The sequence below is a fragment of the Sminthopsis crassicaudata genome, chromosome 1 (genome assembly GCF_048593235.1).
Source record: "Sminthopsis crassicaudata isolate SCR6 chromosome 1, ASM4859323v1, whole genome shotgun sequence".
Lineage (NCBI taxonomy): Eukaryota > Metazoa > Chordata > Mammalia > Dasyuromorphia > Dasyuridae > Sminthopsis > Sminthopsis crassicaudata.
In genome coordinates, this window is record NC_133617.1 from 143862158 (window position 1) to 143879966 (window position 17809).

General features: G+C 36.9%; 1 protein-coding gene across 2 annotated transcripts in view; it reads right to left on the bottom strand.

Moving 5' to 3' along the window:
• The window catches only part of MATN2 (matrilin 2), a 196065-nt gene that overhangs the window by 119850 nt on the left and 58406 nt on the right, over nucleotides 1-17809 (bottom strand). For both annotated transcript variants that reach the window (XM_074268809.1, XM_074268802.1), the window contains exon 3: nucleotides 3798-4367. In XM_074268809.1, coding sequence (XP_074124910.1) covers nucleotides 3798-4367 — 570 coding nt within the window. The remainder of the gene's footprint in view (nucleotides 1-3797; nucleotides 4368-17809) is intronic.

Sequence of the window (17809 nt, forward strand, 5' to 3'; positions counted from 1 at the left end):
AAGAGAAGAGAAGCTGGAATGGCAAAATAATAGTGCAGAATCAGAAGTCTGCAAGGTTAGATGTTCCAGGGTCAGGAGACCCGGCACAAAAGGAAGTTCTGTGTTATCCCAGTCCTCATAACTATCATCCATGGGAAAAAAGACCAATTACTCCCACTAACTGCCAACCAATTGATGAACAGAAGGTGAGACATGATTTTGAAGACCAGGAACAGAGCCAAGTAGAATAACTCATTACTTCTTGAGGCAACTTATTTTATGATTAAGTAGCTTTATCTAGTTCTGTGGAAAATAAATTTGTCATCCTCATCACCATCAATAACAACTACTCACCAAATGCCATTAATGGAAAGGTAAAGCAAAAAAGCCATCAGAACAGTAGCGCCTCCCAGATTACTGGCACTGCTTCTAGTACAGCCTGTGAAACTATCATCTAGGGGGTAAAAGGGCAGAATTCCCCCCAACTAATCACCAATACAGGGAGGAAAGTCCACCTACCTGAAGCAGCAACGTGCATAAGGGAAGAGACGGAAGGTTGTACATACTAAGCAGGTCAAACTACCACCACCAACTCCCTTCTTACTACAATGGAAACAGTTCAAGGCCTTTTAGGCAACCACTGGCCCTGTTTCCAACCTAATCCCTAAAGTCATCATCTAAGAACTCAACCCTTGCAGAGATGAGACTAGCAATTTCCTCTAAAGGTGTAGCCTCTACCTCTTCAGCAATCACAGCTTTTGAAATCCCAGAAATGAAAAAAAAATCTTGTCAAATAATTCCACATTGGAAATGAAGACAGTTTTATCAGTGGAGATGTCATTTAAAAAGATGCTTTACCATCTGCTTTGATACTTCATTCTAACTATCACGGGACCTTTTCATTTGACTTTTAGCTGAAGAATGTGAGATCCTTGAGAGCAGGAGCCATATGGCTTTTCTATTTGTATCTCTAGTGCTTATCAGAGTGTTTTACACATTGTAAGCACTTAATAAATGCTTTTTCTTTCTTTCATTCACTCATTTATTCATTCTTTCGTTTAAAGGGCTTTAAAAACTCCACTGGGAAACCTTAAAAAGTCTTTTTGAGACTGATAATGCTCTTTATTTGCTAAGACAGAGCATCTGCCAACCAGGACTTGGACACCAAGAGAAAGCAGCATAACAGTGTATAAACAAACATCTCTTCCCTTCCCCAAGGTAGATTAGTCAAGAGTAATTTTTCATTTTTGTAAAATACCAAACCATTATTCACCATTCAAAAACTAATGAGCATAAAGTGAGACAAATGATTTATCATTAAAGAAATTCCTTCCCATTCCCTCCTCTTCCTCTTAAGCTTTTTCACCAGCATCTCCTGGTAGCAATTAGGGATGGGAGCCACTTGAGAGTAGGGATTGTCTTATTTTTAAAATTTATATTTCCCATCCTGAGTACAGTACCTGATATATATATATATCAGGAACTTAATAAATATTTTGACTGATTGACACATGTACTGATATACTGTTTCAAAAGAGCAAGCCACATGCTTCTAGTGACCAGAAATTGAAATGTAGCAAGGCTCAGCTTTGATACCAGGAAAATGAAGAGAAAAGATTTATGGCTGCTCTGAGAAGAAATGGATTCTCTCTTACTGTTGGTCTTCAGATGAACATTTGCCAGATATGTTGTAGCAGGGATTAAAAAAAACTGTATTAGGTTAAATTAGATGGTATTTAGTGGTGTGACTGAATTGATTTTTTTCTTTAAAAAATATTCTTATTGCTGTTTTTTTATCACTTAGATTTTCCCTTGTATCCTCCTTCTCACTCCTTCCCAGAGCCATCCCTAATAACAAAAAGTTCTTTAAAAAAAGAAAGAGAAAGAAGCAACACTTTTAACAAAACCCATTAATTCATTGAAAAATAAAAGATGTCATATGAAACTATGGAATTTATTTTATAATGTTGTTTTGATGGAAATAGTATAGTACAATAGGAAGAGCATTGTTTGGAAATCTGAGTAACTAAGTTCAAATGCTGAGGCTGACACTTCATACTTGTATAAACTTGGATAAGTAGTGCTTAATCTCCCTGGATGTCAGTTTTCTCATCCATAAAATAAGAGGGTTAAACTAGATGGCCTTTGAAATCTCTTTTCAGCCAATTCTAAAATTCTGTGATTTTGTTGCTGTTCAGGCATGTCCAATTCTTTGTGAACCTTTTTCTGGGATTTTCTTAACAAATATTGGAGTGGTTTGCCATTTCCTTCTTCAGAAGAGGAAACTGAGAAAACCATGATTAAGTGATTTGCTCAGGATCACACAGCTAAGTAAGTGTCTAAGGCCGAAAATCTGGTCTCAGACACTTAACACTTCCTAACTGGGTGACCCTGGGCAAGTCACTTAACCCCAGCCTCGGGGGGGGGGGGGGGGAGGAAGAAGAAGTGTCTAAGGCCAGATTTGAACTCATAAAGATGAATCTTTTCAACTCCAGGTCCAGTTCTCTATTCACTGTACCACCTAGCATCTCATCTGTGATTTTGACCATTCTAAGTCTTCTCCTGAACGGCCCTCCCCACAGCTCCCCATTTCTTTTCATCTAGAATTCTCTGTTCTTCCTGTTTCATTGGCTCTCCATCCTATCCTTGATCCCAGTGAAACTATCTTCTTTATCTCTCTATTTTCCTGACATCAAAGCTACATTTTTTTCCTAACTAGACAAGGGAAGTCCTGGGAGTTTGTTGAACATAAATGTAACAATAGGGTAGGAAGACGGTCAAGAAAGAAGGATGGCACAAGTTGGAGTAGAAAGGAAAACAGGATTCAGAGATGGAAGCTCATCACAAAATCACTCCTGTCTATAGAGAAAGGACCATCAAGATGATAGGAAATAGAGAAAAAGCATTCTGATCATTTAATCAACCACCATGCATTTGTTAAGCATCTAATGAGTTCCAATCTTGTTCCAATTTACACAAAGAATGAAGCAATTACTATTCACAAGAAGCTTTAAGTTTAATGGGGAAGACAAGTACACATATAAATATATAGGACGGGATTGGGATTGGATCTGTGTGATTTCCCTGGTACACAGGACTCCTAGATAAGGAAACTCCCTCTGCCCATGTAGATCAGCACATTTTCTTCAGATTCCAGTCTTATAATTATCTAAAGCACAAAGAAACAAGTTTAGTGACTTGCCTAGAGTCTCCCATACAGTAATATGTTTTAGGTAAGTCTAGAACCCATGTCTTCCTGGTCTTAAGGCCCTCTCTTCTGCTTCACTGTTACTCATATATACATACAGGAAGATTAGTTAGGAAAGCAGCAGTTAGGGGCATCAAGTAATTAAATACCACCTAATTTTGGAAGGAGAGCACTAGCAATTTGGGGAATCAGGAAACAGTTTGTATACAAGGCAGTGTTTAAGTTGAATTTTTAAAGAAGAGGAGGTTTGTTTTGGATAAATGACCTTCCTAGCCAAAAGAAAGAATTTTTTTAAAAAAATCAAGTCAGATAACATTTTAAAGTGCTTTTCAAACCTTAAAGTTCTATATAAATGCTAGTGATTTCTATTGTTATTAATAATAGTATTATTGTTATAAAAATAGAGTGGACATATTTTTCCAATCTTGGATTGGATTTATGGAACACTGCCTCTGGGAATGGGTTTTCCATATAGACTAATGGAAAATCATTTTAACTCAAAAACAAGTTTTCTTGGACATTTCACAAACCCCTGTATACCTGAAATGATCTTGACATCCACGCAGGGGAAGACAAGATTGCAAGATATAGGAAACAAAACTCTACTTACCACATAGTTTATTCTGGAACACTGAAGTCAGAGTCTCAATCTGGCTGAAGTTGGCCACCAGGAAAATGTGATCTTCGTGAGGTTCACTTCCAATGGATTTCAGAGTGTTGTAGTCCACCTGACCCACACCAATGGCAAAAATCAAGATGCCCGAATTCCTAGCCTTTGCTGCTACTTCAGCCACTGGGTCCTGCGGTCTCCCATCTGTCACAATCATAATAATCCGAGGCACATTTTCCCTGAGAGGCCGAGCTCCCTCAGCTTCAGAAAACGCAATGTTCACTGCATACTGGATGGCTAAGCCAGTCATGGTGCCAGTGGACAAATGCATCATTCTCTTAACAGCTCTCTCCACTTCAGACTTTCTCTTGAAAGTCTTCAGTGAAAACTCATTCTTGACAGTGCTGCCATACTGGATCAGGCCCACCCTGGTGACGTCAGGGCCAATGTCCAGGAATTGCAAGATGGTCACAATGAATTCCTTCACCTTTGCAAAATCATAGGGGCTGACACTGCGGGAGCTGTCAATGATGAACACTAGATCTGCTTGCTTGTTTTCACATGAGCTTTCTGGGAGAAAAGAAAAGCACAGATAATTAGGAGTGAACAATGTACAACTTGTGGGTTGTTATCATTAATAGAGATAGATGACAGAGAGAGAGGGAGGGAGGGAGGGAGGAAGGAAGGGAGGGAAGGAGGAAGAGAGGGAGGGAAGGAGGGAGGGAGAGAGGAAGGAAGGAAGGAAGGAAGGAAGGAAGGAAGGAAGGAAGGAAGGAAGGAAGGAAGGAAGGAAGGAAGGAAGGAAGGGAGGGATGGAGGGAGGGAGGGAGGGAGGGAGGGAGGGAAGAAGGAAGGAAGGGAGGGAAGAAGAAAAAGAGCATTTATTAAAAATTTACTGTGTGCTAGGTAATGTGGTAAGCAAAAAATACAGTTTCTGCCTTGAAGGAGTTTACATTCGAATAGGGAAATGTAACCTATGTAGGTTTCTTCTTGAAGAGGACCAATGACATCAGGAAGTCGAAGACTTGAGTCACAAGAGATGCACTAGTGGACAGGAGTTAAGATAATTGAATAAAGAAGATCTTTGATAGATGAACATGCTAAGAGAAAAACCAACTGTGTCAAGTTCATACTAAAGTAAGGAATCACATAGTAATGATAGTATTCAGATTTCTCTAAACTATGAGATACAACAAAGTCCTGATGGATGCAAAAAAATAAATCCTGTGACAGTGAAATGTTATTTTATTTGAACTGCATGTTTCCATTGGGCTGGAACCAATAATCATATTTTATATAATCATAATCTTGAATAAAATAGTTGGATAACTAACTATATCATAATGTAATTACATATAATATAGATAATATATTTACATAATGTTCTATAAATATAATTTCAAATACATGGGACTACTTCATGGGATTCATTATTAACACTCATTGGAACCTAGTAATACAGGCTTCCTGTGGATTTCACATCTAGCTCCCTACATGTGAGTCTAGTATATCAAGTGCCTTGCACATCTTAAGATACATTTCAATTATTATTGCTATTGCTTAAGAGGCATCATGGTATATGAATATGCCATTGTCTTCGGAATGAGAAAGAACTGGGTTAGAATCCTCTGATATATTGGCTGTATGACTGTGGATGATGGAGTCATATATTTGGATCTAGAAGGCATCATAGAGATAATTCACCCTAACCTCTATTTACATATGAGGAAACTTAGGTACAAAGATGAAGAAACTTGCAAAAGTCACATAGGTCAAGACTAGAACCAAGGATCTCTGCACTGCACCAACTCCAACAAGAAGAGACTCAGATAGCATTAAATATGGTGAAACAACACGAGACTTAGAATCAGAGTTGGCAACCAGACAATATTTGACTAGTTTGATTGATATTTTACCATAGTAGTTGCTTGTCTCTTATTGACACATCATGTTGGACTTTTAAAATAAAATTTAATTTTGGTAGCCTTACTTTGGATAAGAAGAAATGAATTCAAGTCTTTGTAGCTTTTTTGGTGACTTTTGATAAAATATTTCTCTAATCTGGGAGAGGGACATTATACTCATGCTACCTAGAGAGGCAATGGGAATAGAGGAGAGGACCTGGATTCATCTCCTGCCTTTGATACTTCCTACCTAAGTCTCTAAGTCTCAGTTTTTCATCTGTGAAATAGACATTTTTGTATTCATGGAATCTACTTCACAGGGTTGTGAGTCTAGTATATCAAGTATCTTACATACTTTAAAGTAGTATATACATTTCAGTTATTATTGTTGTTGCTTAAGAGGCATCATGGTATAGTGAACAGGCCACTGACTTCAGAATAAGAAAGAGAACTGAGCTAGAATTCTCTGAGATAAGCAGGATAAGAAGGATAAGTAGAATCTGGATCAGTAGAGAGGAAAAGGGGAAGATATTGTGGGAGTACAAAGAGAGTGAGAAACAGGATAAAGAAAGGCTTCAAGATATAAATTAGCAAAAAGAATGTTGGAGACAGCGGGAGAATAATCTATAGAGAGCAGAGCTTTGATTTGATGGAGAAGGGCAGTGATAAATCACAAAAAATTTAAATTTATACAGGGCTTAGTACAAAGGGTATACATTTCTTCAAAATTATAGATGAGGAAACAGAGGCAAGGTGAGATTATATGAATTTCCAAGGCACATATATTTAGTAAGTGGCAGAGTCAAGATTCAAATTTAAGTCTTAGATGGTCACTCAGTGTCCTTTTGAACCCTAAGTTCAAGGCTAATGGATTTATATTATATTCCCTGACACTGGGGATATATTGAAAGTTCATGACTAATAGTGACATGAAAAAGTGCTTTAGGGACAGCATGTTATTCTAGTAAAAGTGTGACATTTCTTACTGCATCTACTCTAAATTAATAGCATTATACCAAATGTGCACAGGGTCAATTAATAAGGAATTTATTAAATATCATGCTCTATATACAATGCTCTATGCTAAGTAATGAGGAATCAAAGGTGAAAACATGGTCCTTGCTTTCAAGGAGATCACGTTCTTATGGAAGAAGTTAAACATCAAACACCACTGTGGATTTAGGCTTTTGCTTTGGAGACTAAGGAGGGCAAGAGCAGCAAGAACTCTTCAACTGGAGGAACTTCCAAAACAATCCAAAACAAAACTAAGTAAAAATTGGAACTGATGACAAAAACATAAATATATAAGCCAACCAAATGTGGTAAATTGATCAATTCTTTGTCTAAATCAACATTTGGTTAATCTGATACCAGTTGTTGGTCCTGCATTTTCAAAGAGGACCAATGTCATGATGGAGTGATGTTTTGATTCCTTTGTGAGTTGGATTTAAGTGAGGCAGAACTGTACAGTCATCAGATTCACTCTTTTCGAGTCATCAAATTTCAGTCAAGAAGAAAAAAAAAAGTCAAGACAATAGGCAATGGTCCAGAATGTAGTGAATTCCAAGTTCCAAGCACTTCACAACTCTTGCTATGGACATAAATTGGAATAAATTTTCAATTGCTTATTCCACCAGGTGAAGTCTTCACATATTTCACTAATTCACTGAACAATCTTTTGCCACTGCTATCTCCCCTTGGCTTTTGTTTTGATTTTTTGGATTTGAGCCAACTTCTCCAGACCCCTTCCCCATGTCTTATCCTTTTAGTTGCATTATCATTTAACTCTTGGACTTAGTTTATTCACACTGAAAATATGACCCTCAATTGAGTAATGATTTCTCAGCCACAGACCCATTCCTACCCTGCTCCCCAAATCTCAGAACCTTGGACACCTCCACCATGGAAGACCTTGACAACACTGACCCTGACCCCCCACTATAAAACCCTAGATAAATGCTGTCCAAAGGTATTTTTCACACTCATGACATCTAACATCAAAATTAAATTGGTGAAACTGTATGACAGTAATATCCGCAAATATAAGACTTATATGTAATCAGAGAGACTAGTAATATTTAGAGGATGGCAACAAAACAATTGTTATTCAACACATTTAATAATGACACAGATAGTAAGGTTTTATGGTATAATCTATAGAAAGAGCATGGGATATAGAATCAGATATCCTGGATACAAATCCTGATCCTTTCATTAACTACCTTGCATAAATTACTTTTTTTCCCTCTATGCCTCAGTTTCCTGATCCAAAAAATGAAAAGAATAGACTAGATAACTTCATAAGTTATTTTATTTTAAGGGGAACTTTATATATTGGAGACATGATGAAATATTTTTTAAAAGATTATGTTGGCATGAGGGATGTTTTAAGGTTCTCAGGATTCCTGTATTGAAGTTCTCCAATATCTGTCTTTCTATCCAGGTTACTTATACCTTTGGAATCCAGTTCTTACTGTGCAACAAGAAATTTGGTTTTACACACATATATTGTATGTAGGATATACAGTAACACATTTAACATGTATGGGATTGCCTGTCATCTAGGGCAGGGAATAGAGGGAGGGAGGGGAAAATTTGGAAAAGTGAATATAAGTGATAATGTTGTAAAAAAATTACCCATGCATATGTACTGTCAAAAAAATTATAATTATAAGATTAATAAAAAATAAATAAAAATTAAAAAAAAGAAGTTCTCCAATATCTCATTGTATATGAAGGCAGCTTTGGGATCTCAAAAAGTATAAAAATGGAACATTAGCTCTGATGGGGCTTTGACGAGAGTCTCTTTAACTATCATTCCAGAAGGAGCCCAATTAAGTTCTGAGAGTCTCATAGATTAGGCTGGCCAACAAGTGCTAAATGTTTTTGGACCGAGGATTTCCCAAGGAATGTCAACTAATAGGTAGGTTGGGATAGGGTGGACAGGCAAGTGCATTTCTAAATATTTAATAACTGACTCTCTAAGGGAAAAACAACAACTATGTATGACACATTTTTAAATTTAAACTGTTATTGACATTTCCCCCATTTTCTTATATTTAGATAATTATCTTAATCAATCAAGATCTGATATGTTCAGTTATTTTTCAGTCATATCTGACTCCCTCTAAATTAATTTGGAGTTTTCTTGGCAAAGATACTCCATATCCTTTTCTAGTTCATTTTACAGATGAGGAAATTGAGGCAAGCAAGAGTTAAGTGACTAATCTAGAGCCACACAGCTAGTAAACTTGTTTAAAGGGAAAACTGGATTCCAAAATTGGAACTGGCTCCAGTTCCAATGCTCTATCCACTGCACCACCAGGATGGGAGTCACAAAGAACTGAGTTCATTTCTGGCCCAGACATGACAAAGAAAGAAGGAAAGAAGAAAAGTCATAACCTTATTGCCTCAGTTTCTTCATCTGTAAAATGAGCTGGAGAAGGAAATGGCAAACCACTCCAGTATCTTTGCCAAGAAAACTCCAAATGGGGTTACAAAGATTAGGATATAATTGAAAAAGCTAAATAATAATAACAAAATATTGTTTATTATTATTATGTTGTTATTATTATCTCTTTCCTATAATGCACTGCTTTCTCTTGGATCTCCTCTTCTTGGAACTCCTATTTTCCACCAAACCTCAGCTTAAGTATCATATCTTTTAACTAGATGCTATAGGGAGAGGTTTCAAATATCATTCCCACAGTCCACTTTGCATCAGCAACATTCCTCCTGATGCCAAATTCAGATTAAAATGTATTTGAGAAATATTTAACAAAATGTGTAAAAATATAATAGAATAGATAATGTTAATATGTGGTTTTCTTTTTTATTGAAGCTTTTTATTTTCAAAAGATATATAAGGATAATTGTTCAACATTGACTCTTGCAAAATCTTGTGTTCCAATTTTACCCCTCACCCTGCCCCCATGGCAAGTAATCCAATATATGGTAAACATGGTAAAAAAAAATGCAAATTGAATATAGGCATACATAAAATGCTATGTTGTGCTCCACCCTCAGTTCCCACAGTCCTCTCTCTGGGTGTAGATGGCTCTCATCATCACAAGATTATTGGAACCTGAATCATCTCATTGCTGAAAAGATCCACATCCATCAGAATTGATCATCGTATAATCTTGTTGTTGCTGTGTACAATGATTTCCTGATTCTGCTTATTTTACTTAGCATCAGTTCATGTAAGTCTCCCCAGGATTTTCTGAAATCATCCTGGTGGTCATTTCTTATAGAATGATAATATTCCACAACATTCATATACCATAATATGTTGTTTTCTAAGATAAAACATGATAGGCAGGATTCCTTATGTATTGTTTAGGGGTCTCGTTTCTATTTAGGTTTGACACCACTGCTCTAGAGAATTCTCTAAGGCTAGAAGTTGCAGAGAAGGTGCTGATCAGCTTCGGTAGAGGGAGTTTCTTCATGCAGGAATTCCTTTATCAGATATTACTGATCAAGTTCTTGTGCTTATGCCCTGTGATTATCACAGTGCCAGGCACCTAATAAATGTTTGCTGATTAAATCATAGATTAGAAACTATACCTTCTGAGGCAGCCCCCTGCATTTTTTGAAATTCTTATTGGTTGGCAGTTTTATATTATACAATTTGTAACCTATTGCATTGGTTCAGAATTTTCCTCTTTGCAACTTTCTCCCATTGGTCCTAGTTTTGTCTCATGGCACCAAGCAGGATAAACCTAGTATCTAGCATGGAATCTTGGTCAACTTCATAAATGATGAAATCAAGATTTGAGATGAGTTCTTTTTCCAAGCTTTTCAGACCTTTGAAGGTAACTGGCATGTTATTTTCTCCAGCACTGCCCCCTACCCAGTTTGCTCTTCTTCATACTATACATCTTCTAATTAATTTTCCATAAGAGAAGTAATTCATTTGGACCACTACTCTATTCCAATAAGTATTATCAATTTGATATAATCATATCAATGTTTTGTATATAAGCCCCAGAGCTGTGAGCTGCAGATTCTAAGTTCATTTGTTTAACGAGAAGAAATGAACTAAAGGCCCTCATCCTTTGCCTTGTCATTGTGGCCAAACCCAGTGTGGCAGAGATCACAACTACATGGAAAGTCGCCCAAAATATTTTTCTATCTCTGGACCAATCACCTGTCCAACAGGAGCAGGTAACCATCTTATGATCACTGACCATGTTATGCCCACTTAGATCTCTGACAGTTTCACTCAACTTGTGACCCTGCGGATATTCATATTTTAACCTATGTATTATATGTTACCAATGAAGTCACTGTTCTATGTTTATTTTTTATTTTTTTAAGGAAATAAATTTTTTTATTAATTTTTATAATTATAACATTTTCTTTGACAGTTCATATGCATAGGTAAATTTTTTTACATCATTATCCCTTGAACTCCCTTCTGTTCCAAATTTTTCCCCTCCTTCCCTCCACCCCCTCCCCTAGATGGCAGGCATTCCCATACATATTAAATATCTTATAGTATATCCTAGGTACAATATATATGTGTAGAACCAAATTTTATTGTTGTTGTTGCAAAGGAAGGATTGTATTCGGAACTGTTCTATGTTTAGTACAACTATAACCTGATAAAAAAAATAAAGTGCGAAGGGACCCTTTAATAAAGTACCATTGATTCAGAACTCCTCCTCTGTCTCTTTTATTGTAGATGGCATAATTTTAATCTCCACACATATGACATAATTTTGAATCTCTTCATTTTAGATAACTACCAGCTTGCCAAAATTCTTTGTTGAAGGAGGCACTTAGAATGGAATTTAATAGAGTCAATGGAGAGAGTATTAACCAAATCTCTACTATCATTTACTAGCTATGTGTCATTGGTCAAATCATTTAATCTCTCTTAATCTTTCTCATCTGTAAAATGAGGGAACTATACCACATAGCCTCTTATGTCCTATCTTTTTCTAGATTTGTGATCCTATAAGCCCATATGTGGTCTAACCAAGAGAGAGCATAGTGGAGCTACCATCTTGTTCCTTTGGATAATACCTTTAAATATAGCCAAACATTTGAATGTCAGGTCATACTACTAATTCATAATGAACTTGCCTTCTATTTTTTTTTTATTTTATAATTATAACTTTTTTTTTTTGACAGTACATATGCATGGGTAATTTTTTACAACATTATCCCTTGCACTTACTTCTGTTCAGATTTTTTCCCTTCCTCCCCTAACCCCCTCCCCCAGATGGCAGGCAGTCTTATACATGTTAAATATATTACAGTATATTCTAGATACAATATATGTGTGTAGAACCGAATTTCTTGTTGCACAGGAAGAATTGGATTCAGAAGGTAAAAATAACAGTTTACACTCATTTCCCAGTGTTCCTTTTCTGGGTGTAGCTGATTCTGTCCATCATTGATCAATTGGAATTGGATTAGCTCTTCTCTATGTTGAAGATATCCACTTCCATCAGCATACATCCTCATACAGTATCATTGTTGAAGTGTATAATGATCCCCTAGTTCTGCTCGTTTCACTCAGCATCAGTTGATGTAAATCTCTCCAAGCCTCTCTGTATTCCTCCTGTTGGTCGTTTCTTACAGAACAATAATTTTCCATAACATCCATATACCATAATTTACCCAACCACTCTCCAATTGATGGACATCCATTCATCTTCCAGCTTCTAGCCACTATGAAAATGGCTGCCACAAACATTTTGGCACATACAGGTCCCTTTCCCTTCTTTAGTATTTCCTTGGGATATAAGCCCAGTAGTAGCACTGCTGGATCAAAGGGTATGCACAGTTTGATAACTTTTTGGGCATAATTCCAGATTGCTCTCCAGAATGGTTGGATTCTTTCACAACTCCACCAGCAATGCATCAGTGTCCCAGTTTTCCCACATCCCCTCCAACATTCATCGTTATTTGTTCCTGTCATCTTAGCCAATCTGACAGGTGTGTAATGATATCTCAGAGTTGTCTTAATTTGCATTTCTCTGATCAATAGTGTTTTGGAACACTTTCATATGAGTCTGAGAATTGTCTGTTCATATCCTTTGACCATTTATCAATTGGAGAACTTGCCTTCTATTAACTCTTACCCTTCCATACTCTCCAAGGTATTTTTCACACGGGCTGCTTTTTAATATCTCTCCCATCTCTGTATTTGTAAATTTCCTGGAGGAGATAGGAAGCTACCGCAGATTCTCAGGTGGGACTGATATGATAAAATCAGTGTTTTAGTAAGAGGAGTCTGGCAATAATGTGTTCAGGTTGATCTGTAGGGAAAAGAGAGTGGGTGTGGTGACCCAAGCTGGGAAGCCATTCCAGTAATCCAGATATGAGATAATTATGAGCTTCAGCTAGGGTGTTACTGAAGAAAGAATCAATCCAAGAGGCGTTTTAAGAAAAGAAAGGGCATAATGTCAAAAAAGAAAAATACTGAAGAGTTCCCATATGCCTCAGTCCTCAAGTAGATAGGTATAAGCAATAAAAATAATTCAGGTCTAACCATGAAATCCCTCTCAAAGGCTGACTTGGAGATGGACAAAAAAGGATGGGAAAATGACAGGATGTCTGGAAATTACTGAGGCAGATATAATCTGAAAAAATGTAAGTGTCTATAGTTTGTAGAAAGACACATGTAGATTTTTTTTTACTCCTCCTGGTCTGTTTCTTCTTTTACAACATGACTAATATGGAAAGATTTTTTTTACATGCACATATATAAACTATATCAAATTGCAAACTGGTTTAGAGACAAGAGAGGTAAGAGAGGGTGGAAGAAAATTTAGAACCAAAATTTTCTTTAGAAATGAATATTAAAATTTGTTTTTACATGTAATTGGAAAAATAAAACACAAAAAAGTATAGGAAAAACAATAAAGACATGTATACCCACACATTTTTTCCCTTACCTTAAAGTGTAGGCAACTAGATAGACCTAAGCTCAAAATCAGCCTCAGACAGTAACTAGCTATATGACCCTGTGCAATGTACTTAAACCTCTCTGCCTCAGTTTCTTCATCTATAAAATGGTGATAATAATTGTGTCTACCTCCCAAAGTTGTAAAAATCAAATGAAATATTTATAAGCACTTTGCAAATCTTAAAGCCCTATAAAAATCCTAGTTATGCTTATAATTATTATTGGTATTATTCTCATGAAAGAGGGACCAAGGATGCCCAGAAGTATGAGAAGTAACTTCCCAAAAGGAAGGGATTTAGAACTAATGCCACAGACTACAGGACCCTTCTGCCCAACAGCTCTGCTATCCCAACATACACATATGAGTTAGGATTGTGTGAGAAAAGGAATCCCAAGGGTTTGCTGAATCCCAGGGCTTGCAGCTGCAAGGAAGAGAGAAAAGAGCCAGAAATCAAACAGTGAGACTAGTCATAAAAATAAGAAATGGAAAAGATCCATTAGGTCATCTGTCCGGGTGGATTTGCCAAAATCTGGACCATGCCTTAGACTTTGTGCTCCCTTGCTCAGTCCGGGCTAAGTCCAAAATTCTTTGGGGAAAAAGACTTTTTCCATCAGAATGTCTCCCAACAATGGGAGGTCTTGATAAAGCATCTGGGGTACCAGAACGTGACTTTGGCAGATGGACACATTGAATATTGGTTTCAGAAACTAGGAGTCTAGGACACTGGACTTTCTGAGACCCATGGCAACAACTACAACAATAACAAGGGAGTATCAAAATGGAGAAACTGTCTTCTATTTCTCTTTTCTCATTTGGTCCTCACAATAATCCGTGTGAAAGGAGTAGAAAAGATAGGATTATACACATTTGACAGATTAGTAAACTGAGGAACACAATGAGTTCGGGAGATGTTTATAAGGGGTGATTTATGCATGGGAAAGAGTTGGCCTGGATAAATTTAATAACCCATTAGAACTTTGAGATTTCATTTTCTATTTAGGGTAGAAAAGGAAGTGCATAAATTGAGGCACTATGGAGTTTAGTTGAAATGACATTTTCTGAACAGTAATGTAGTTCACCATTGGATTAGTACATGGATCATTTCCTTAACAAACAGGATAGATTCTTTAGGTCATAGAGTCCCAAATTATGAAGGGATCCTGCATCTGGATAGAAATCCTTTGGATAACCAGCTTGTAAATACCCAGAAGTTGGTGATGATGAATCAGTAAATATCTATTATGTGTCAGACACTGGGCTAAGAGCTGGGGACATAAAAAAGAGGCAAAAGATAAGTTCCTAACCTCAGATGCTGCAGCTCCAGCCTCCTCAGTAGCCACAACCCTGAAAAGAAATTTCTCACTACCAAAGACCTTGGCAACATCAAATGGTTCAATATCAGAATTCCATTGGTAAAGTTTTACCAATGGAAACAACATGGAAGAAGATGCATTGCCCTTTATCAGCCTTGCTCCTGTAATCTAAGGACCAGAGGGCCTTTCTATCTGCCCTGTAGCCAAAACCTACATATGTTGTTTTTCCCTGATGGACTGTAAGCAAGGACTGACAGATTTTTCTATTTGCATCCCTAGCACTTAGCACAAAAACTGCTTAATTTATGCCTTTTCACTTGTCTGCTTTAAAGATAGCCAGTGAGGGCTTATATCCCAAAGAAATACTAAAGAGGGGAAAGGGACCTGTATGTGCCAAAATGTTTGTGGCAGCCCTTTTTGTAGTGGCTAGAAACTGGAAAATGAATGGATGTCCATCAATTGGAGAATGGTTGGGTAAATTATGGTATATGAATGTTATGGAATATTATTGTTCTGTAAGAAATGACCAGCAGGAGGAATACAGAGAGGCTTGGAGAGACTTACATCAACTGATGCTGAGTGAAATGAGCAGAACCAGGAGATCATTACACTTCAACAACGATACTGTATGAGTACATATTCTGATGGAAGTGGATATCTTCAACAAAGAGAAGATCTAATTCAGTTCCAATTGATCAATGATGGACAGCATCAGCTACACCCAGAGAAGGAACACTGGGAAATGAGTGTAAACTGTTTGCATTTTTGTTTTTCTTCCCAGGTTATTTTTACCTTCTGAATCCAATGTTTCCAGTGCAACAAGAAATTCGGTTCTGCACACATATATTGTATCTAGGATATACTATAACATATTTAACTTGTATAAGACTGCTTGCCATTTAGGGGATGGGGTGGAGGGAAGGAGGAGAAAATTCAGAATAGAAGTGAGTGCAAGGAATAATGTTGTAAAATATCACCCATGCATATGTACTGCCAAAAAATGTTATAATTATAAAATTAATTTAAAAAAATAAATATTAAAAAAATAAAAAAATAAAGATAGTCAGTGAGGGAGAAGCTATCACCTCTTGTGGCAGCCCATTCCCCTTCTGAATAGTTCTATTTGATAAGCAAGCTCCAAGTCTAAGCAAAGAATAAATTCTGAATAAACTAGAAACATAGTGGAATAGATTTTTAAAAATACATGATAATCATAATTCCTTGAGTAGCAAATATAGGATTTGAACTCAGGTCCTTTGATCTAAGAGTTGGCATAGCTTTGAATGTAATGTATTGTAGTAGAAACAAAATTTACCTTACAGCCAGAGGACCAGGGTTTGAATCCTGAGTTGGCCATTGTTGAATTGCTTGGGCAAATTACTTAATCCATATATGCAGGATCGTCGGTAAAATGGGGAATAGACTAGACATTTTCTGAGGTCCCTCCAAAGTCTAAACCCTATGCTTCAAATTTTGTTCTGTGAACAGGACCTACATCACCACTTCTCCAATTGGGTTCTGATCCAATTCAACTGACACAACTTACTAAGAGGCTTTCTGTGAAAAAGCATAAAGACAACGTTCTGTAGTGGATAGAGAACTGACCTCAGAATGAGTGAGCCTTACTCTCAACAGAATTGGCTCAAGGAAGAAATAATATACACACTCAATATGGGCACAGAAATCTATCTCATGTGCAGGAAAGTAGGAGGGGAGGTGGGAAGGGGAAAGGGTGGTAAAAGAGAGGGCACATTGATGGAAGGGCTAACCAGTAGCAAAACACATTTGAGGAGAGTCACAGTGACAGTAAAGACAGGATAGAATTAACAGAGAGAATATATCAAGTTTCTGTGATGAAAACCTCATTTCTCAAATGTAGAAGGAACTGAGTCAAATTTATTTTTTAAAGAGCCATTGCCCAATTGATAAATGATTAAAAGTTATGATCTATGTGCAAAGGGTTATAAAATTATAAATATCCTTTGACCTAACAATGCCACTACTAGGCATGAATCTCAAAAGAGACTTTTTAAAAAGGAAAAGGACCTATATGTACAAAAATATTTATAAAGACTCTTTTCTCAGGGCAAAGAATTGGAAACTGAATGAATGCCCATTAATTGGGAAATGACTGAATGAATTGTTATATGTGATTATGAGGGAACTGACCTCAGAGTCAGGAAGAGCCAGTCCTGCCCCTGGCATATATTTGGTTATGTGATTCTGTGTAAGCAACTTAACTAACTCAATGACCCAGGCATCTCTCTAAGCAAAAGTTGATCAAAGGCAGAACTAAATTGCACTCTTATGCTATGGAAGGAGTTCCATGACTAGAAGCACCTTATATTGCTGACATCACAGGTGTAGCTTTAAAAAATTGCACAAACCACTGAGTTGGTGGTAGGGATATAAAAATAAAAAGACAAAATGGTTCCTGGACATCCATTTATCCATCTATAAAATGAAGAGTTTGGACTACTTAATCCCTTTGATTCACTTTAGACCTAAATCCTATGCTTCTAAGATACCAAGAAGTTCAGTTATCTTTCCTCTACCTCATACATTCTTCAAACCTGGTTCCATCTTATAAATCTTAGTATAAGGGAAATCTGAAGGCAGCAAGAAAGTTCCTGGGAAAACATGCTCTGTTCTCAGTTTGGGCACATCATAACCAATTTGTACTTTTCATAGCTCCTGGGAGATTATAAAAATACCATAAATATTGTCCAGAAAGGTCTTTGGGGAGTTGAAGAAAGCTGCAATTACAGCTGTTCTAGATATGCTAAATCCTGAAAATTTCTAGTGCTTAATGCTGTAATCAGTCAAGTCAATAAACCCTGTTAAATATCTACTGTGTGCCAGGCACTATGCTA